Here is a 21,892-nt window from a genome sequence, read left to right as displayed (position 1 = left end):
TGCTACAGAATATATAAAGCATAAATAAATAGAACTTAAAAGGTTAAAAATCCCTGTAAGGGACAATTAAATTCATTTTTTTTTAACAGTAGAGGCCATTACAGAGCAGTGACAGGATTTCTTAAGCAAGACCCCAATAGGACCTGATCTGGTAGTAAATATTCAAATAAGCTTGCATCCCTGAATTTCCCATGATTTTGTAATTATGAAAACACAAACTAAGGGACCATAAAATTTCTAAATAGTCCCAGATTTTTACATGTAGATATATTTTAAATTCATCTGACTGGATCCAATTTTAAAAGGTTAACTTGAATTCAGCAGAACAATGAGTTTCTGTGTTCCTATGATCTTATAAACAGATGAAACTGGATATAACTTAACATTAATGTATGACAATTAGTTTGAATATCAGTATTTAAAAATAGGTATGTAAAAATTAAACAAATATATGATTTTATCTATAAACATAAATGCACAGAAAAAGTAAGAAATTTCTTTGGGATTCATTAAGCAATTACTGAAATGATAGGGCAGGGTGTAACTTCTGAAGCATCCTTAATTCTTTCTAACTGCAGTCAATTACTTGACATTTTCTTCTGAATCTTTACATTTTAGGGGTACAATGATCAAATTCAAATTTCTGTCATCTCCTAGGAATAGTTTTTTAGAGTAAGACTGTCATCAAGTAATTCCATTAGGTCACTGAAATCACTGTGGAGCTAGAAAAATGGTTACCAAGTCTTTCAGTAATCACATTACTGTGGTCCTTTTTGTCTTCTCATACTTTTCTTAAAGGAGTGGCAGGAAAGATAACTCTCATAATAAAGGACAAATGAAACATCAGGCACAAGTGAGTTTTAAGATACAAGTGTTCCATACCTACCAAATGAGACCCAGGAGAAATAAATGCCCTAACCAAAGTTTCACATCATTTATTCTTTTAAAACTCTTAATATTCTTTTAGCCTTTGGATGAATATTGTTTTTTAAGTTTTCTTAGGATTTCAGATCACTATGAATGCAGAAGTTTAGCAAATTAATATGATCAATTACCTAACTGTGCTACGCGGGGGCGTAATTTGGGAGGTACCATATGTAAGTTGGAAGAGAGAGAAGCTGGAATCAAACGACGGAACTATCATGCTCCACTAATGGATAATAGGAAAGTACAAAGAATATAGCACATTCTGGTTTCAATGATCTCTAACTTCTTTCACAAGTTAGACATTATTATATGTGGAAGCAATGTGCTCATTTTCATCATTTTACTTCCTAAAATCAAAGATAAATATGCTCATGTAACATAACACATCAATTGAAAGGGAAAATATAGGCATTGACTTTTAATGTTTCTTCATTTGTCAATAAAAAGGCAGGCAGACACATATTTATAACTATATTTTTATACTCCCCAGTTTATTTTGAAAATTACCTTCTGATATATATATCCAAATGAATTTGAAATTACAGTTATCTCAAAGTACATAGAAATTACCTATATTCTCCTATAAATGAAACAGTGATAAAAGAACACTTAGCACATTATTTAAGGGCTTCAACATAACAGAAATCCCTTTTTCCAGCTTTTTAAACTATTTTCCCCATCTAACCCAATATGTAATATTTGACATTTGGGTTATATGTGCATATAAAACAGACACATTTGTCAAGTGAGCATAAGATGAAACAGCATACAGTGTCCTTTCTGGATATAAATTTTCAGAGGCAAGGTGGTCCAAATGGGAGTGAAAAAGACTTCCTCATGAAATAAACTAGATAAACAAAAATTAAGAATAATGCTAAAGATTTATTCCATACCATAAATCATTTTTCTTTCCTATCCTTCTAACATTCAAGTGTGCACTCTGGGCATGTGTGAGTCAAAATACTTCCAATCAAGATTATGAAGACCTATGATTAGGGATTTCTAATTCAGTAAGACGCCCTGGGGTAAAAAAGAGAGGTAGTATAGGTGAATAGAGGACATCTGTCCATCAAGTTATACATATCTACTTAATAAAGAGGTAGATTATTTAAAAGTCTCATAGGGCTCAGATATTGACTTGGGCCTGAAAATGATGTTTTGATTACTTATTAAGCATATTAGAATGATAGCCATCACTGGATTAGTACCTTAAGGTTAAACACTGGAAAGAAATGATTGTTATAAAACACACACACAACATAGTATTTTGTGGTTCTACTGTTTTGCTTGTTCCACTGTTTTTGTAACTGGGGCAAGATAAGTGGTCCAACTTGTTTAAGAACATCTAATGTACCCCATAAACTGTCTGAATCAAAGATTTTTATTAATTCTTCTGCCAAACACAACATTGATTTCCATCTACAATTATTTTTTAAGATAAAAAACAGTAAGTCAACTGAAAAAAAAAGTTGTGGCCATGAACTATGAAGCACTACACTTTTAACACACTGATTGACTGAAAAACCTAGAACATCACTGTTTAAGATGTAATCATTGTTGGCCTTCAGCAATGAATGGATACAGCTTTACTGTGACTTCTCCAAAAATGCTTTGCAGCACCTAACACACTGCTGATAAACAGTCTCAAAGTCGGAGTCATTCCCCTAAAGAACAGGAAAAAAAATTAAAAATAACAATAACAAAAATCTCCATATTTAAGAGAAGCTTAATCTATTAATATGGTAGGATATACAAACATGCTACCCTTTACATTAGCCATAAACATAAAAATTCAAATGTAAATGCAAACTGTACTTACATAATAGGGATCCTCAATAATAAGTTGTTTTTGTGGATCATAGCTCCCAAGTAGTTCAATTTTCGCTTTGCGGTTTTTAACTGCACTACCTTTTCTATTCAGATCTCTGTAAAATTGAAACATGAACTTTATTTTCCTGAACTATGGTTTCAAGGTAAATAGGGACATCTGCAAGGGTCTTATAAAACATCCATATCAAAATCCAGCAAGTGACCTGATTTAAAAGTGAAATCAAATACTCAGTAGATCTGTATGATCTGCATGCAGCTATATGTCACAGGCTGCTGTCCCTCTGGGCAATAAAGCTTGCAACAACAGCATATTTCCACTGATTTCTTTCACAAAACACACCTTTAAGTCAGGAAATAATTATTCTCCTGTGAAATATATTTGCAATAATCAATCAAAAAGATTCTGCTTCAGAGATACAGCAAAGGTGATGGAAAATAACCCCAAAAGCCATGTGAATCAAGTTCCTGCTGCTGGTCTACAACCAAGATAACGGGTTATCAATTCTATTTTAAGATATCATGACAACATGGCATGTTATATGCCTTATTTAATTATTGTCCCTTCTTTTTATTCCTCAAGGCTGTTCCAAGCAGAGCTCCATTCTACCCTCTATATTGTATTCCACCTTTAGCTTTCATTATTGCTATACAAATAAAAATCAAACTTAGCGAATCTACATTTTGATCATTGATCCATTTATGGCAAACACAGCTGAAGAATTGCCATCAAGGTGTGTGCTACCCATGATTACATGCAACTTTGAATAGGGAGTGAGATCTGGTTGGTTTGTACAAGTTACTATGAAGCCCTGATACATCCCAGAGTAATTTGGCCAGAGATTAAAATGTATTTCAAAGCCCCGTTGAGAGACTGGGGAAAAACGTGGAAACATTAAACCTCCCCACCTGGAGAATTACTGATATTCTCACAAGCACTGAGGACTACCAATTAGAAGGCCGAGTCCTCGACCTTGGGGATTCCCTTATGAAGCTTGTTTCTGCAAAGGAGAGGTTAGCCTACTTAGAATTGTGCCTACGAGTAACCTCCAAAGAACCTCCTTCATTGCTGAAATGTGTCCTCTAAGCCAACTTGGCAGGTAAACTCACTGTCCTCCCCTCTACGTGGCAACCTGGGAAGTGACTCCTGGGGATGAGCCTGGACCCAGCATTTAGGGATTGAGAAAGCTTTCTTGACCAAAAGGAGGAAGAGAAATGAAACAAAATCAAGTTTCAGTGGCTGAGAGATTTCAAACAGAGTCAAGGTCATTCTGGAGGCTATTCTTATGCATTATATAGATATCCCTTTTTGGTTTTTAGTGTTTTGGAATAGCTAGAAGGAAATATCTGAAACTGTTGAACTGCTAACCAGTAGCCTTGATTCTTGAAGATGACTGTGTAACTATCAAGTTTACACAGTGTAACCAAGTGATTGTGAGAGTCATGTGGCTCACAGTCTATCCAGTGTATGGACAAATGAGTAGAAAAATGGGGACAAAAACTAAATGAACAGGGGGAGATGGGATGTTATGGGTGTTCTTTTTTACTTTAAATTTTTTTTTTTTGAAGTAATGAAAATGTTCAAAAATTGATTGTGGTGATGAATGTACAACTATATGATGCTTTGGATGATTGTTGGTATATATCTCAATAAATCTGAATTAAAAAAAAATGTGTACAATTCAACTATACCACAGAGACCAGATGCAAATTTCACCATACCCACTCAGTAGCTGTGTAAACTTAGGCAAGTAACTTAATCTCTGTGCTTCAATGTCCTCATTGATAAAATGTGAATAATATATACTAACCTACCTCACCATGTTGTAAGGGATTCAAGGAATTAACAGGCATCAAGTTCTTTGAACCATGTAGCGCACACAATAAGCATTATATAATGGTTAGTCATTATTTAATACCCTTGTCTATCAGGTTTTCTTTTTTAAATTCAATTAAGGCAATCAATAGGTAAGTTTTCTTGTCAATCTTCCTTTTTGTGGGGCTGGGGCAATGATAAGGGGAAATAACATGGGAAACAAAATACCACAGTATCCAAATCAAACTGACACTCATTCTGAAAGGGTATATCATCTTATATAAATAGTGTCACAAGCTAGCTCTTCTTCAAATTATCCTAATGTGTTATCTTCCTGTAAATATTCCTATGATACAATTCTATACTACTCTGGATTTCTTGCTATTCTTAGTAAATATTCTGTAAATTGCCTATTAAAACTTGATGATCATTTAAAAAAGTCACTTTGGACAACAAACTGCTTGACTTATTATATGAAGCAAGAGATGAACAAAAATACTCTTTAGAAACATGATTACCTCAGATTGCTTTCATCCATACACAGTATATAATCAAATGTGGCAAAGTCTTCTTTGGTAACCTAAAATTGAATAAGAAGTAAAAATCACATATTTAATGCCCTTAATTATTTTAATATATCTTTCATTCTTTAAGTACTTACTAAGGGCCTACCATGTCAGGCAATATTCTAGGTCCAGGTGACATACATTAAATTAAAGAACTCAAAGTCCCTGTTTTTGTGGAGCTTATCTTCTACTTACAAGAGACAAATCCTCAGGATAGTTGCAATGTGAAACTGGAAACCATTATCTATAAACTTTTTGTATTCTATTTCATTAATATTCATTGGTCAACCCTGCACTTTGAATGGATCTTTTATTTATGCATGATTTTGACCGCACAGATTGCAAACTTTCCAAACTGCTATTTTGGACTCTAAAGCAGTGGTCCTCAGGGTGGGAAGTGGGGGGAATGGACTGTGCTGTTTTGCACCCCATCCCCTGGGGACTGTTAGCAATGTCTGGGACGTTTTTGATTGTCATGAGTGGGGTTGGTGGAAGAGAAGGTTCTGGCATCTGGTGGGTAGGGGCTAGGGATGCTGCTAAACATCCTACATCGTGCAGCCCCTATGTAGGGCAGCCCCACAATAAAGAATTATTCAGCCCAAATGTCAAGTGTTGAGGTTGAAAAACCTTACTATAGAGGTTGAAAATCCTGGCAGAGGGCCATTGGTAAAAACTAGAAAAATTAAAAACAAACAAACAAACAAACAAAAAAAAACTGGAGTTAACGGGTAGCAAGACAGCAAGATCTTGAAAAGCAAAGATCCCTCTCAGTAGGGGATTCCTGCACAGTTCCATCCAAGCAGTGGGGTGAGTCCAAGGTGGTCCAAGCTTAACAGAGATTATAATCAAGCCTGAAGTTAGTCTGACCCTTAACTGTATTAAGGTGATCTGCCTTTATCTATGTACAAAAGTGAACCCATTTTGGAGCAAAATACTATTATCTAAGGGGCCTAAAAATTTTATACCCCATGTTCAGATTTGATCCAAAATGAACATGCACACCAAGCAACAAAACAGAGAAAAAAAAGAAAACAGAAACTTACAGATGACCTAACCATAGGAGTTATCAAAGGCACACTTTATTTAAAATAATAGTGATTAATATGATCAAAATATAGAAGGAGAATTTTACCAGAGAACTTAGTAGTCTACAAAAAAAGTCAAAATTTAAAAATATAAAGTTAAAAAAATAAAACTACAGACATTAAAGAACTCAATCAGCAGAGGTTTAAGGACTGTTTTGAAACAGAAGGATTAGTTATCTGAAAACAGGTCAAAAGAAAATTTTAGACTGAGGAACAGAGCAAAAAGGATGAACAAAACAGAAAAGAGCATAATTTATGTACAAAATACATGTAAAGTAGAGTCTCAGAAGAGAGAATGAGAAGAGACAAATATATGAAAAGCTAACAGCTTAAAATTTTCCAGAACTGACGAAAAACATCAAGCCACAAATTCAAGAAACATACACTGGAGTTTCACAGTAAGACTTCTGTAAAACTTAAAAGCAGCCACAGAGAAAGACAATAATTTCAAAGGAATAAAACAACTGCTTTTTCAACAAAAACAATAAATGCCAGGCAACAATGGACTGACATCTCAAAGTGCTGAAAGAAAATAACTTCCCAATTAGAATACTAGACCCAGAAAGTACACCCATGAATGACAGAGGTGAAACAAAGGCAATTCCAGAAAAACAAAACTTCAGGTAATTTGCTAGCAGGATGCCTTAGAATTCTAAAAGAAGTACTTCAGGTAGAAAAACAATGATCCCAGACAGAAACACAAAATTGTGAGAAGGTATAAATAATGGAGAAGATAAATGTGTATGAAGATTGACTGTACACAACAGTCATAATGATGATGTCCTGAGAGATTTAAAATACATTCGGAATTAAAAGACATGACAACATCTGTCAAGAATGCATGATATAAAGATAACACAAAAATACTTAACTAAATAGTTAATATCGGGGACGGGAGAGGGAAAAAATACTCCTTTTAAAAACAGGAAGCAAAAGAAAAATGGGGGGTGGGAATGTCACAGAATGGAAAAAATGGTAAGTATATGGTAGAAGAAAACTCAAATATAACAGTAAACAGTAGAAAATGAACTAAGAATACAACAAAAAGCTTAAAGGTTAAAGAAAAACTCAACAATAGTGTTTAAAGGAGCCCACTTTCAATATGAAGGAAAAGAAAGGCAGAACAAAAACAGATGAAAAATGATATACCATACAAACATTAACCAAAGCGTCAAAAGTTATAAAAATTAGAGAATGGAAGATAAAGAAAAAGTAGTAAAAAGGAGTATTCGAGAGTCAATCCAGCAGGATATATAAAAATTCTAAATGTGAATCCTAATAATATAGAGTCACAATATCAGGAGAAAAAATGACAAATTCTAAGGAAATTTAGACAAATACTCAATAATAGCATGAGACTTAAAACCCCTCAATAACAGATAAAAATAAGGATACAGAAAATCTGAACAATTTACAAACATGATCTGATATAGACTACTATACTAAAAAATTTTAAATATACATTGTATTTAAAGGCACATAAAAAATTTACCAAAACTAATGAAATGTTGGGCCATAAAGTGAGTCTCAAGAAGTTTGAAGTACTGAAATTAATGAGTATGCTTCTGACCACAATTAAATTAAACAAGAAATCAATAATGTAAAGATAACTAGAACAACCCCAAACATTATTAATACACTTGTAAACATCTCATGGATCATGCAAAAATCACAAAGGAAGTTAGAAAATATTTTGAACATCATATAAATACTTGTGGGAGGGACTGTGCCATGACAGAAATTTATACTACAGCTGATACACTGGAACTGAAAAAAGAGAGAAAAATCAATGAAATATCTATCTCCAGAATTTAGAAAAGAGAACAGCAAATTAAAGTGAAATAGAAGAAATAAAGCAGCTGAGACCATAGACACTCTACACATTAACAAGATATCGTGAGGAATTAGAAAAGCTTCAGGGAAACAGCCAAATTCCTAGAAATACACAACTTAATAAAACTGACACCAGAATATAAATAGAAGATCAGAACTGTCTTAAACCTAACAAAAAATTTCAACTTGTCTTTAAAACGTTTCATACAAAGAAACATCTCCAGGCCTAGATGGTGAATTCTTCCAAAAAAAGTAAGAAATACCGTCCATCTTATAGAAACTCTTAAATAACACAGAGAAGAAAGATTACTCAACTTGTTTTAATAGGCCGGCACAAACCTAATGCATTGTATATTATGCTCAAGTATATATCCAAAGATATGTACAAAAAGATTCAGTGGCACTGTTTATCTAGTTTCCCCCAAACTACAAATACAAATAACCTAAATGTCCATCAAGAGTAGAACGGATATCCTGTGTTTTGGCACCACAAAAAAAAAAGAATGGATAAATAAAACTAGCATATAAAATAATATGGTATCCAACAATGAAAATAAACTATTGTTACAAGCAACCAAGAATCGAACAAAACATCCCAGACATGAGGATATAATATACATGATTCCACTTAAAGTTAAAAAGACAGAATGCAAGATAGTGGTGACCTCTGGAGGAATGGGGAGTGACCACAAGGAGGCACAAAGGGGACTTCTGGGGTGCTCGTTACGTTCTATTTCTTGACTCTGGTGTTGATAACATAGTGCTGTTCACATGGAAAAACATATTGAGCTGTACACTCAAAAACTGTACATACTTCACTAAAAAGTTTACTGAAAAAGGAAAATGTGTAAACAGTCTCCTCCAGAGAACCTCTTTTGTTGCTCAGATGTGGCCTCACTCTCTCTGTAAGCCCACTCAGCAGGTAAATTCACTGACTGCCCCCCTACGTGGGACATCATTCCCAGGGGTGTAAATCTCCCTGGCAACATGGGACATGACTCCTTGGGGATGGCCTGGACTGGCATCATGGGATTGACAAAAGGGGGAAGAGAAATGAAACAAAATAAAGTTTCAGTGGTGGAGAGATTTCAAATGGAGTTCATTCTGGAAGGCAATTTTATGTGTTATACAGATATTCCTTTTTAGTTTTTAGTGTACTGGAATAGCTAGAAGGAAATACCGGAAACTGTTGAACTGCATCCCTGTAGCCTTGACTCTTGAAAATGATTATATAACTATGTAGCTTAGATGGTGTGACTGTGGGATGGGATGTTTTGGGTGTTCTTCTTTATCGTATTTTTATTCTTACTTTATTTTATTTGGAGTAATGAAAGTGTTCAAAAATTGATTTTGGTGATGAATGCACAACTATATGATGGGTACTGTAAACAACTGATTGTACACTGTGGATGACTGTAGGGTATGTGAATATATCTCAATAAAACTGAAACAAAAAAAAAATAAAGAGAGAAAGTATAAAATAAAAATCTCCATGGAATTAACCAGACATGATGAGAGCTCATATAGTGACTGCATGAGTTAAAAATATGGTACCCTATATAATTTTATTTATCAATGTGGAAAGTATTGGGAAAATTAAGGAATTAAGGTACAGGAAGAATAATCAAAATTCTAGGAAATATGCCAGAATATTTCTCAATTATACTAATCAATAAAGACAAAGAACCTGTAAACATTAAGATACGATGCTAATAACAAAGATTTCATGCGATATTGATTTATGAAGCATACCTTACCAGTACTTTAAAATTTAAAAGAATTAATAACATAGTTGAGAATTTTCTTAAAAGCAATGGGGAAAAAGGCCAAAACAAAACAAAACAAAAAAAGACTCTGGAAATGCTGGTTCCAAAACTGATAATTATAAGTGTTCTTACAAGTTTTTAGTGTTGCTTTTTTGAGGCATACATATTTAAAATACATCATATGCATCCACTTTTATTATACTTGGTATATGAAAAAGAATGGCATCTTAAAAATAGAAAACTTCAAAGTGTTATTACTCATAACTCAGAAGGACTATTCAAAATAACTCTACAGTCTTTAAAATGTGGAAAGTAAAATGGTATACAAAAGCCCAAAGAGATTAGAATGTATTAAATGTTATTAAATATTTAATTTCTGTCCAATGAAAATCCCATTTAAGAAATGATCATGTCCTTAGGGTAAAAAGAGAAAATAGTTAACATGTAGACTTGACTGACACAGCCAGAAATTAGGTTATTAGTATTCAGGCCAAAAAACAAACAAAAAAAAATCCTAATTTTAACATGAAGATTATATATACAATATATTCACAGTCATAACATTCACAAATATCAGAATACGTTTATCTAAGTCAAAAATAATGTATTTATTATTATCTTCTGAGACATCTTTAATTTATTAAAATATTTCTATGGCCATTTTGTTTTGTGAATTTTCTGGCTTATACCTGTATATATTTTTATTACAACAAACAAATGGAAAAACTAACCTGGGATCAAATCCCAGTTCTACCAATTAGAAAATGAATAAACTTTGACCAAGTCATTTATTTTCTCTCCAGAACTCAGTTTCTTGATCTGCAAGATGGTTTACCAACTACTCCCCCCTATCCTAATGAAGTAATGTAGAGAACCAAAATCTAAAATAAAATGCTATATGGCAAAGTAATTTGAAAACTAAAAGTGAAGATTTAGTGCTAAATAACGAAAGAATCTTCAGTCTTGCAAAATGCTCTGATTTTAAGCATTAACACTAAAATATAGTTGAAACATTGGCATACATACTCATAAATGGGTAATATATTTAACAAGTGATCTTAAAAACATTAGGTTTCTAGTTTTGAAGACCCTGAAACCCATGTTTAGAAACATGCCTCTTGTTCTGATTGTCAATCTATGGTCTTTGACTACAGGGCCTGTATATCTTTGTTAGGTTGGACACAGAGAAATTATAGTTATAGCCAATTAATTAAATGGCAAAAATACATTCCTGCAGAAAAATATAAAATATTTTATATCAGAAATAACTGATTTGTTTAGAACCATTCTCTGTGATTATGATAGGAACCAGAGCATGCCTGCATTTGTAGCATGCTACTAGTGATAAAATGCTCTACATCTTTATTGCTGGACATACAGGTTGTCTTTCAATCTGTCACTATTAGTATGAATGTTGCAATGCAAAATCTTATACCTATTTCCTAGAGCTGGTCTTTGTTAAGTCTAGGTAGCTATTTAAATTAAAATTAAGTAAAATTAAATAAAATTAAAAATTTAGTTCCCCAGTCACACCAGGTGATATTTCAAGTGTATAAAAACTACATGTGGCCACTGGCTTCCATACGGAAAAGAGCTAATGCCAAAAATTTCCCACATCACAGAATGTTCTACTGGGTAGTACTGGTCTAGAATCTTCACCTAGAAATACAATTGCTGGGTCACATGATACAGGCATCTTCAACTTGACTAGATATTATCAAAATTGCTCTCCGAAGTATATCAATCTATACTCTCATCAGTTGCATTTCTCCATATCTTTAACGATACTTGGCGTAGTTAAAGACTTTAAATTTTTGCCAATCTGATTGGCATGGAATGGTACCTGCCTGTTTTAATTTGCATTTTCCTGGTTGCATGTGCATTTGCACATTTTTTCAGGGGTCCATAAATAAGGGAATGGATAAATGAGCTGGTTACAATCAGCTTCTATGAAGCAATTAAAATGAATAAACTGGATCTATATGCAACATGTGAATAAATCTCAAAATACCATATTCAATATAAAAAAAGCAATTTACAAAAGGATATATTTTAATATACCTATCTAAAATAGAAACTCTCAGAGACCCATCACGCTCTATAAATCTTTTCATAAAACTTGTTTACTATCACCTATTAGTTGTGCTGGTCAATATTTAACATGTGCTTTTCCCACACCCCACCCCCAAAGACCTCATTTGTAACATCTGTCAATTTTCATGGTGTAAATACTCCCACCATCACCAATTCCAAGCTACCATGTTAGCTATTAAAGTGAAGTGAGGTCACTGAACAAAAGAATTTGAAAAAGATGCTAACAATCCACTCTTGCCAAGCAGTACAAGCTGGCTTTGGCAGACTTTTGTCAGTATCTGAAACAACGAAAAATTTTTCTTGTCTATTTGCTCTACCAAAACAAGCTCCACAAAAGCAGGAAATGTTTTGTTTACTGCTGTATACTTAGAACCTGACACATCATAAATGCTTCATTAAACATTTTTCAATGAAAACTGTTATGAGAATTTAAGTATATAGCCAGAGAATAAAAACATGGCATACACACCAAGGTCAGGATAATGGCTATTTTGAGGGAGAAAGGGGAAATTTTTAGTTGTTTCCTATATTTTACTTCTTACGAGAACAATTAAAGATCAGAAATAATGGAGCAAAATCTGTCAAACTGAGTTAGCGGGAACACAGACATCTACTTCCATATACATATATCACATCTAAGAAAAACACATGATGGATAACGAAAATTCTACATAAATGTTACTTTTAAGGATAAGATTATTTTTGTCAACTGAAGGATCTTCATAATTTACTTCAATACTAAAAACACAATAGGGACCTTTTTCTTCCTGTGGCATCAAGTCTTGGTTGTTACTGTATTGGACTTCAATTCTAAGTCTGGCATGATAAAACAGTAATTATGTATCCATAATATTATCAGTATTACCCTATATTTCTCCAAGGCACTTCACAGCTGACAGACTGTTTCTGTACATCAGAGGTAACTTAAGTTCTACCAACAGACTTGTAAACGGAACAGTTAAGCAGATCCTCGTAGTTTTTCATTTATACCGGGCTTAAATGATTCATGCAAGGAGAAATAAAATGGAGACTACAACTCATGTTTTCTAGCTCTCATTTGGATTTCAAGATCATGCAAGTCGTTTAGAATGGGGAAGCCAGAGGTAAAACAAAAATAGGCACAATGTAGCTACATTTAAGTTGATACTAAATGAATGTACCCATTAACACATAAATTTCGATTAAGCCTCTTGCCATGGACATCTATATATTAGCAATTAAAAAGCTCTTTTCTACCTGTCTTGCTTTATGGGCTGTATTACTGTCATGATTTCTTAGGCAGCTTACAGCTCTTGGATCTGGTGACCGGCCCACATTCCAGTCAGAAACGGCACCACTGTCAATGATCCACTGTAACACAAAACATACACATGCGTTTTGAAGTTAAAGTATAGTACCTGCCGGGCCACGTGATTCATAGGAATATCATGCTTCTTCATGCATTTTTGCCCTCGATAATCAGGAGGGTTTCCTATCTCATAAGTGGATGTTGCAGCACTGTCTATCCTCCACTGCAGGAGAGAAAAAAAGAATTTTTTTCCACAATTTCTGCCCCCAAAGCATATAGGTTGGCCTCTATAAGATAGTGAATGGTACTCAGGCCTCTATAAAATAGTGAATGGTACTTACATTATCTGAAATATTTTGATCAGTTACAAGTTTTCTGAAAACTGCTTCTGCAATGGGTGATCGACAAATGTTACCTTAAAAAAAAAGAAGGAAGGCAGAAAACGAGCATCATAGGTTTGATGAAATGGCAGGTGCTGATTTCTATCATAACGATTTTGTAACTTACATCACATATCCAACATAAAATGATTGATTTTTCCTTAAGGAAAAACAAACAACACTATTTTTTGATATTATAGTTGTAGTTTGTGAATAGCAGAATACATGAGCAAACCCAAGTTAAATGATTTAACGTCAAATGCCCAAGAACTTAAAATATGAACTGCCACACATCAGAAAAACAATTATGACCAAGATCAGTGTTTTTCACACTTCTACTAATGACCCAGAAGTGAGTCATGAAATCAGTGACATGGGTTGTGACCAGCCTATTTTTAAATGAATTACAACAGAAGAGTTAAAACTCTGTATTTTCAAGCACACTGTACATATGTACATATGTACATATGAAACAAATACTGTTTCATGAAACAAACACATGCATTTAGGCATAAATACTAACTCAACACAAACGTACTGAGCAATTATGTGTAAGGCTTTGCGCTAAGACTACTTTGGAGTAAGATAAAAGACAAAATCTCTCCCCTCAAAATATATCTATTATGTGCCAAAGTACTTAGTGGAGAAACACAGGTGGATATAAGAAGAAGAAAACAAATGATGACAAGCAAGCAATATACTACAGGAACATACAAAGAAATAGATTCTAAAAATCATAAAAAAGATAATAAGAAAAGTCTTTACTAGAAAAAAAAGATTGGATCTGATCCATAAAGGATAAACAGGATCTTAATGGACAGCTGGAGAATGAAATAGCATTTAAATTCAAGGGAACTGTATGAATAAGCACAGTGCTTCAGGCACAGGGAGCAAGCTAATGTGAACTATGTACCTGGTATATGGGAGCCCTAAAATGCTATGCCAGAGATATGGATTTAGTGTTATCCAGTGAGAAGAAACTGAAGGTATGAGTGGAAGAGAAAAGTGATTTATTCATTCAGCAGGCATATTGTACATCTACTGCTTATGAGCTAAGCACTGTGCTAGGGCCTAAAGACACAAAAATGTGTAAGACACAGACCAATTTGCAGAGTTACATAAACAGAAGAGTATACTATTGCAGGCAGGGAGACTACTTAGGAGGCTAATACAAAACACCAAGTAAAGATGGAAATCTAAATTAAGGAGATGGCACTGGAAAATGAAGAGATAAAAAAGAAACAGTTACAACTGATAGCACTAGAACACAGACTTCATTAATATTAGAATAAACCAGAATTACCTGGCTTATGATAAACAGAATCTTCTAATGCATTTTGAAACACAATGGATTCCCTATTTCGTGAGGCATTAAATTAGGGTACAAGAAACAACCCTACTGCTTTCACACCAATATTCTTCAGTTTCTACATTATAAACTCTATTAGTATTTTTCCTGGCACATATTGTGGGTTCAACAGTAGTAAAAATAAAAAGCCTTTAAACCAGGAAAGGGAAGAAGACAGAAATTAACATGGAATGCACTCTATATGGTAGTCTGTGCTATGAAGTTTTTCATTTCCAAATTCTAAATTTGCATTTAGTTTTTAAAAGAGGTATTATCACCCTATTTTAATTACTGAAAAACATCCTACTAGTTATTACTTTACTTTTTGCTGTATAACCTGGAGATAACTTTTAACAGCAATCACCCTATCCTTAATTAAGACAATTGTTATTTTGAAACTCTGGAATGCCTAATTTCAGAAACCATAAATGCCTAATATCTTGGCATCTGAAGACTTAAGACAATCCCATCCCTTTACAAAAAAAAAAAAAAAAAAAAAATGTATATCATTAATTGTAAAATGCTATCAGTTTTCCCAGACTTTTTCTCTTAAAGTTGAGGCATATTCACCCACACTCACTTTTTAACCAGATAGATATCTTTAAAGAGCAAGAAAGTGTGTGAATAAAAAATCTTTTACTACTATGAAGATTAGAAGCTAAGTCATACTACCCACAAGAGCAACAATAAATCTTGCTTATTACTTACCCTCTTAATTTCAAAAGTTGTGTGGCGAACTTAATGTGTTATTTTAAAACGAAGCCCATTTATTTTTAAATGGAGCACATCAATAAAACACAATGCTTTGGAGTTCACTTAAAAACTTCTGATTTCTTCATAAAAATGTTCCTATCTGTAAAGCCTCAATTTTTTTTTTTCCAAAACTTGGCAACATAATATATATCCTTACTCAACACTATCAATTTCAAGAATAGACTTACAAAAGAAAAAAAAGCTCAACATGGGTAGGGACTATTTTACTCATTGGCGTATCCCCAGAACCTACCTAGCAGTGTGTGGCACATAAAAAAAAAAAAACACTCAAAAGTAACCTGACACCACTAATAGGCTATTATCTCCAACAACCATGCTGCTGCTGGCTGTGGCAGGATTAACTGCTCATGTTCTCCAATAGGTCTTAAATCTTACAAAAAACATAAAACACTTTTAATAATCTTGCCAAAATAAGGAATTCTTTTCCGCTATTCGTCTTACCAATGGAAAACATTTGTTCCATCTGTACACATCAGTCTCTAAAGAACCCAAATAAATGTTTTAAAGGCATAACATTTTTAAATTCCAAAAATATATTCAGTTCTTAATATTCTATGTATAGGCTACTATATAAAATGGCATATATCTCTCTCAAATCTCTCAGAATTCACTATCGACCACCTCAACCAGTCCAACCCATGTGTTCATCTTGCATAGATTACTGCAATAACTTCCTAATGGGTCTTCACCCTTAAGGCAACATGGCCCTTTGCAAGATTTCAGATTGTTGATCTTGTAGGCAGCATGAATTTGCTTCTAATCTTTGTAGTAATAAATGTTTTTTCATTCACACTTTCTTGCCCTTTAAAGATCTCTAAAAATAATCTATGCTCCCCCTTCAATCTCTCAGCAAGAGCTGAATGCTTCTTTTATAATGTAAATTAGATCACTTCCAGTCTCTGCTCAGAGAACTCCAATGGATTCTTACCACCTTCAGATTAAGAGCCAGTCTTCAGTGCCTACAAGTCTCACAAGATCTGAAGCACCATATGCCCTAAGACAGGGTCTGAAAACCTGGGCCTAAAATCAGCTGACTTTTTGTACAGCCCAGAATGAAGAATTAGTTTTACATTTTGGAATGGTTGAGGGGAAAAAAAATCAGTATTTTTCAACACATGAAAATTACAAGAAATTCAAATTCCAATGTTCAGAAATATTGCAACACAACTATATTCAATTGTTTATGTATTGTCCAGGGCTGTTTTCATGGTACAACTCTGGTATGGTACTGCCTGTTTACAGAAAAAGTGCACGGACTCCACTCCTAAAGCATCCATCACATGTAGTGAATTAGCTTCTCCCCTACACATCTAGAATGATGTTACTGTTAAGTATCATTTCTGGGAGCACTGAAAAAGTAGTCACTCAAATTATCTTCTGAGTTCTCTGGTTCAGATAAAAACTCTTGCTTAAGAAAAGTACCCAGTCATCCTGGTTTCCTTGCTGTTTCTTGAATATGACCAGCAGACTTCTACTTCAAAACCTTTTGTTTCCCCATAAGCCCGGGATGATTTTTCAAAATATCCCCTAGGCTTGCTTCCTCATCTTTCTGATTCTTGCTGAAATGTCATTTTCTAGATGAGGCCTTCCTTAACCATCCTACTTAAACTGCACTCCACTCCTATTTCCCCTTCCTGCTTTATTTTTCTTAATACTTAACACCATCTGATTGAGTATACCAATTACTTACTTGTTTGCTGCCAAAAGAATGAGTTCTAGAAATGCAGAGATTTTTGTCTGTTTTGTTCACTACTATATCCTTGGCACTCAGACCAGTGCCTGATGTAAAGGTACTCAAAAGAAAAAAAACTGTTGAGTTATATTGTGAAGATAAATATACGTAAGGATATACTTCCTCACTGACAGCCACCGTGGTGAATTATACAAGCATGAGTGACAGTATTAAAAGCAAACAAGGCAATGAAATGCTATTAGGTGCCCAACCTAAACAGAAACGCTTTTTAACAAATCTGTTGATTCCATCAGCCTTCAAATGGAGACCTTAAAAATAAAATGAAAACTTACTACCCAGATGAAACAAAAATATCCCTTGGTGACACTTTTACTTTTTCCCTCATAGAACTTTAATTCTACAAATAGAATTTTGTCCTAAACCTGGGAATACAAAGAATTATAAAGCATTGTCCTAAAGCTGGAAATACACAGAAAAATAAACCATAGTTACTGCTGCCAAGGGAATTAAATTGAACTGGGATATCAACAGGTTATCCAATAATTATACAATGTAACAAAAGGTTTCTAAAAAGTCCACAGGAAGCAACTAATTCTACCTAGAGGGTCTACAAATGTCTGATGGGGATATTTATGCTTCACCGTATAAAATAAAAAACTTTCCAGGCGAAATGCAAAATGAGATCCCAGAAATTGTTAACCCCGTTATCACAGACACATTAACATTCTGATGTGCTAGGGAACAGCAAATAGTTCTGAACAGGTAATACCCAAAGGGTACGGGTGGGAAAAGATAATGAAGTAAAATGGAAAAGGCCAGGCCAGATTTCATGAAAGCTGCACCATAAAAAGGAGAGGGATTTTTTTCTGTAGGAAATGAGCCATCCTAAGATTTTAAATAATCCGACTATTGACCACTCAGGTCTTCCTCCCTTGGGAATTAAGGAGATATGAAAGTACTCAAGAGAGGAGCGGAGAAATGAGGTGAGGCACGGAAAAAGAACCCTGTAGTGCAATACCAAAGGAAGAATCCAGAAAACCAAACAGAAAGTGAACTCCATTATGAGTAAGATTGTCTAAAGATACACGGAAATTCTAGAAATAAAACTAATTCTGGGCTGGAAGAGACCTGAAAGATTATTAACACAAAACAGCTCCATTTTTCTCATATGGAGGAACTGGGACACTTAGGCACAGGTGGGTTCTGGAACCAAAGTTAGAGATCTGAAGAATCGAGGTCTCCTGTAGTTGTCTTTTACAACCAAGAGACGCGGAACCCTTCCACCTATTCCACCGCTACCTCAGATACATCTGTAAGCATGGGCCAAGGGAAACTAGCAAGCAAACTAGTGTTTTCATGGGCCTCGGGCACCAGAAGATTCCTTAATAAGAATGTACATCAGAAAGGTCACCTCCTCAAATTAGGGGGGTTGTCTAAGCGGGTACAATGGAGCTGGAACCAGGGACTCTAGGTAGGTGCAATGTAGGAGAACTTGCAGGTGCAAGGCGAAGAGCCCAGGTAGACCCCATTCCACTCTAAGGTCTCGATCTCCCTCTCCCAGGCCTCCTCCCGCTCACTTTTCCTTCCCCCAGCGGCGCAGCCCACAGTGCAAGAGGCCCACACCCAACCCTTCAGTGAAAGCCAGAAATGGGGTTAAGTCAGCGCTCTCTTACCCAAACATACAAACAGCACCGACTTGGGCGGCTGGGCTGCCATCTTCTCTAAAGCAAAGAGCCGCAGAGAGTGAGATACAACGACCCGGCCGGAATCTGATATGAGCGCGGTGCATGCGCACTACGAGCGTCCGGCCCCCGCGCGCCGGCGCAGTCCCGCCTCCTGCGCAGCCCTGGGGCGGTCAGGTGACGCGCCGGGAGGCGGAGTTTGAGTCTACCTGGAGAGGCTGCGAAGAGGGGTGGGCGTACCCCTGTGGTTACTCCAGTCCTGCAGATTTGGCCGCCGGTTAATACTTACAGCCGGGGTGGGAGCGCTGGAAGGGACCTGCTTTCCTTTTAGCGGTGCTGGAAGCTGTAATGCACCGTGGCTCGGCTGAGTTAATTCCCTTGAGCGCACGTCTGGTGCGAGCCGAGGGCCAGGCCAAGTGGGGAAGTAAACGCGCCGACCCTGCCGCGCTGAGGCAGATGATTTGGGTGGTGGGAGACCAACACCTGCTGCCTGGAGGTCTGTGGGCAGGGCCAGTGCGGGGCTCCCCGAGTGTTAGCGGAGGGGGCTTAGCAATCCTGACGGAGCTAGGTGAGACCCAGGAGAAGACGGGATTTCTTGCAGTTGAGATCACGCACTGTTCTCTGCTTTTAAGTGTCCACGAAAACAGAAACTCCCCCTGGATCCCTAAGCCTCTTCAGCCTTCAGAGTAAAGCTCCGCGCAGTCGTGGGGATAAAGCAGTGCCCCGGGGAGACAAGTCCCCGTTTTATGCCCGGGGTTCTTTCTTGGAGACCCCGAGGCTACAACTCTGCAATGCCATCTCTTCCAACTATCGCTGTACCCGGTCCGCAGTCAGAACTGTCGCAAAAAAAAGGTGGAGCACCTTCCGGCTCTGCAGTAGGGATCATCTGCCTTGCTTTTTCCCTCAACTTAAAAAAAATCGGAATTTTTACAAGTCACCTCGGGAGTGATCAAGTTGAGCGGAGTCCTTACCCAACTGCCAGTCCCTAGATTTTGTTATTTTTGTCCTGCGAATATTTCATAAAGTAGATGTTTTACACTGGACAACAGTGGGGTGTTTACTTGCTCCTTTACCTGTTTCAGGTGTGAAGCTCGCTAGGGACCGTCCCTACTTTGGGGAGGCGGAGCCCTAGCCAAGAGCAGTTCTTCCTCTTCCTTGTCTTCCTTGGTAGTTGTTTTGGAGCTGCAGGGGCGCCGGAAGTGGAGAAGGCTCTGAGGGCACAAGTGAGTACCAATATTTGGTTATGCTAGGCGTGAATCTCAGCTTGAATAGGACAGGATTTTTATTTATTTATTTATTTAATGGTAAGCCACCCCTTCCCTTTTTAAAAGTGTTTGCCGGGGAAGATCATTTGTTGGTGAAACAGGAAGAGAAAAAAGGTGATGTCTCTGGGATGTTTATTGTTGCACATCTATTACCACTTCAACATGAATTATTCCGCAGACTGTCAAAATTTAAAATTAAGTAGTTCCCGGTACTCTTGACCATAATGGTTTATACTATTTAAGTTTAGTCACCTTCGTTTCAGTTCGTGAAGAAACTCTTAGTAAGTTTTGAATTTTACCTATTATTACTCGTTTTATTAGTTATTTGTGAATATCGAATATTTGAAAAACCGCGTATTTCTGTTTTTCTATTTTTCCGTTTCAAAAGTTGTTTTAATAAAAGACATTCTGAAAGCTTTCTCAGTGTTATGGGTTTGGGATGAGCGTGATACAACACGGGGCAGGAGTCAGCAAGATGCCATTGCTCTAATGCCAGTAAGGTAACATGTTTGGTTTGGTTTTCTTTTCCCGAAATGAAAAGTGCCAGGCTATCCACGCACTCTCACCCTAACCTCCCTGTGACCAGCAGAACATGTTTACGAAATAACTTGGGATAAAGAGGTCACTGTTTGGCAAAGAGCAAAGCTGTTTGAGCCGCATCTGTATCAAGCACGTAACGTCACCCTGGTAGTGTGAGCTCCGTACCTCTTTGTGGATCTCATTGCTGTAATATTTTTTCTTTATTTAAAGAAGTATGAAGTTACTCTGAATTGGTAGGTAACCGTGAGAAAATAGGGTTTACACTACTGGCTGGAAACGTGTCATTTTCACTTAATTTCCACAGTCATTTCAGAGTATACCATTACTTCCTGATAATGCAGAGTTGGAAAGATTAGCACCAAGATGTGATCCCTGCCCACGAGGAACTTGACAGTCTGATTGGCTAAGGATATTCTAGTAGGAGATAGGGTTTTCAGTTTTTCTTCTGCGTATAGAATATGCATCCTGCATTCTTTTTCTCATAGGTATTTTTATTGATTTGAAGGAAGGTCTGAATTAATAATGAGGTAGAAAATTTGTACACACATAATTCAGAGAAATAATAGGTCTCAGTTTTGAAGTGCTATCTCTGCTGTGCCGGCCTTTATTGAAATGCCTGTGGAGTAACTAAACATTGAGGTGTTTACAAATGACTGTGTTGGAGGTTAAATAATCAAAATTAGTTATAATACTGTTTTATCTTAAGTTGATTAAGAAGAAATGGTTATTTGGTTCACTAATGTTCTATTTAAATAAAATTTCAGTAAAATACATAAATACTATCTTATATCTTTTGTAATATTTTTAAAAGTAATTTTTAAAAAGCCTTGCTCACTAAGTGATTTGACACTTTTTTGATGTTTAGAAAATCATTATTATCAGGAGATTTCTTGCCATTTGGAAATGAAAATTTAATGTTTCAAAATGAGAGAAAGAGGATGCTGGTCAAAAAGAAATATTGTTTGCTGTATTGAGTACAGAAATCACATACACATTGCCTGATATGCA

At 35.8% G+C, this 21,892-nt stretch overlaps 2 protein-coding genes across 4 annotated transcripts in view; one reads left to right on the top strand and one right to left on the bottom strand.

The window, feature by feature from the left end:
- Positions 1–1,389: 1,389 nt before the first annotated feature.
- ACP1 (acid phosphatase 1) lies at positions 1,390–19,222 on the bottom strand. Of its 2 annotated transcripts, none has more exons than XM_037812849.1 (6): positions 19,071–19,222; positions 13,544–13,617; positions 13,312–13,425; positions 5,089–5,150; positions 2,747–2,852; positions 1,390–2,591 (listed from the first exon to the last, which is right to left on the bottom strand). In XM_037812849.1, exons 1-6 carry the CDS (start codon positions 19,111–19,113, stop codon positions 2,514–2,516), a joined length of 477 nt encoding a protein of 158 aa, XP_037668777.1. In that variant the 5' UTR covers positions 19,114–19,222; the 3' UTR covers positions 1,390–2,513. The 2 variants fall into 2 exon arrangements, with proteins under 2 accessions (XP_037668777.1, XP_037668776.1); XM_037812848.1 differs by lacking the exon at positions 13,312–13,425 and adding an exon at positions 13,151–13,264.
- A 74-nt stretch (positions 19,223–19,296) lies between these two features.
- The window catches only part of SH3YL1 (SH3 and SYLF domain containing 1), a 72,292-nt gene continuing 69,696 nt past the window's right edge, over positions 19,297–21,892 (top strand). The window contains exons 1-2 of one of the 2 annotated variants that reach the window (XM_037812847.1): positions 19,297–19,356; positions 20,162–20,302. In XM_037812847.1, coding sequence (XP_037668775.1) covers position 20,302 — 1 coding nt within the window. In that variant the 5' untranslated portion in view covers positions 19,297–19,356; positions 20,162–20,301. Of the gene's footprint in view, positions 19,576–20,161; positions 20,303–21,892 lie in introns of both variants that reach the window. The other variant, XM_037812846.1, reaches the window with a different exon arrangement.

Source organism: Choloepus didactylus, chromosome 20 (genome assembly GCF_015220235.1).
Source record: "Choloepus didactylus isolate mChoDid1 chromosome 20, mChoDid1.pri, whole genome shotgun sequence".
NCBI lineage: Eukaryota > Metazoa > Chordata > Mammalia > Pilosa > Megalonychidae > Choloepus > Choloepus didactylus.
Note: the sequence above shows the minus strand (reverse complement) of the source record. Positions and strands in the feature narration are given on the sequence as shown.